General features: G+C 44.2%; 2 protein-coding genes across 2 annotated transcripts in view; one reads left to right on the top strand and one right to left on the bottom strand.

The window, feature by feature from the left end:
• The window catches only part of LOC106812092 (uncharacterized protein F54F2.9-like), an 18,473-nt gene that overhangs the window by 12,818 nt on the left and 4,396 nt on the right, over window positions 1-1,259 (bottom strand). The window contains exon 2 of the mRNA XM_014815866.1: window positions 74-260. Within this exon, the coding sequence (XP_014671352.1) occupies window positions 74-241 (168 nt within the window). The 5' untranslated portion in view covers window positions 242-260. The remainder of the gene's footprint in view (window positions 1-73; window positions 261-1,259) is intronic.
• The window catches only part of LOC106812078 (eukaryotic translation initiation factor 2-alpha kinase 1-like), a 10,422-nt gene continuing 9,598 nt past the window's right edge, over window positions 436-1,259 (top strand). Inside the window, exon 1 of the mRNA XM_014815854.1 lies at window positions 436-646. The gene's annotated coding sequence lies outside the window, so the exon portion shown is untranslated. The remainder of the gene's footprint in view (window positions 647-1,259) is intronic.

The raw sequence follows: 1,259 nt of genomic DNA, 5'->3' as shown, positions 1-1,259 counted from the left end.
CCTCTCGCCACGTAGTGTTAAGCGAGATGGGAACTTGTGGCTACCCTAAGCCTAAGGCTAAGTTACGGTTTACCTGATCAACACCTAGTACATCATAGAAATTATCTTTAATTTCTTCCACAAGATCAAGAAGTTGAATGTACTCTGTGTCCCAACAGTGTGCAGTTTTGGCTAATGCAAGTGTGCAAAACAGTAGTTTGACTACAAATACGCTAAACCGTTCACTACGATAAACTTTCATTTTGTCTCTACGCGGAAACCTGCACTAAACCGGCTGTGCGCTAGACTGGTACCCGGTCCCACCTCTCGGCTTAGGTTCGAACCATCGCGTAATCGAAGTGGGAGCAAGTTCCAGTCTAGCTGTCCGGCTGAACGTCATAATGTTTTACCACCTGGTGATGGTTATATTTCCACACCACAAGTCCACAACCATAGATATAGATATCATGTTGTTATATGATATCTATGATTGTAGGCCTATTACTGAAAAATATATAGTTGGGTTCAAAACTTCAGAAGACCGGCGGCGTAGCCTGGGAATGGGGGAGCTGGACGTCGGGTAACCGGAACATGTCTAGACCACTACTTATATTTCCCAGAAGTAGTATAGAAACCGCGACGATATGATACGCCAACCGGTAACTGGGTAAGTAACGAGTAGGCGATTTACCATAGTCATAGAGCTTACAACATACAACTTACAACTAGTGTTCTGCGATAGTATCGCTGCTAGTAGTAGTACTAGTGAGTAGTGTTAAGACTGTTAGTGTTACTGTTAGTGTTATGTTCTCGTACTTGTCGCCGTTGTCGGTGTCCACTACACTGGATATAATGACAAGGTAGTAAGTGCATTCAGCCTACCCAATAAACAAACGGGTGCATATATAATGATGATGGGAGTGCAATGCAACTGGTGTACTCTTAAAGTGGGTTTGCGTGCATGTGGGAGTGAAGCCTTGACTTAAAAATGTCAACATCCGTTGCTTCCACAACACCCACGGTTAGGTTGTTCCAGATTGGAATCATCTGGGGAAAAAATGAGAATTTGAATGTGTTGTACTATTACTTCTACTTCTACTTCTATACTGGACAGTCCGTGAGGAATAAACGTCCAGGGAGTGCGCGAAGAACTCCAGGTGCACGTGAGAGGCTTGCATTGCAATATACCGCATCCATACCGGAGAGCGTTGTACGTGAGTAAAGCAATCCAACATGGCAGCGCCCCTGTCAACGTTGTAACTTCGTTCGTGCTTAATAAA

Source organism: Priapulus caudatus, unplaced genomic scaffold (genome assembly GCF_000485595.1).
Source record: "Priapulus caudatus unplaced genomic scaffold, Priapulus_caudatus-5.0.1 Scaffold20, whole genome shotgun sequence".
NCBI lineage: Eukaryota > Metazoa > Priapulida > Priapulimorpha > Priapulimorphida > Priapulidae > Priapulus > Priapulus caudatus.
This window is presented reverse-complemented; position numbering and strand designations above follow the sequence as displayed.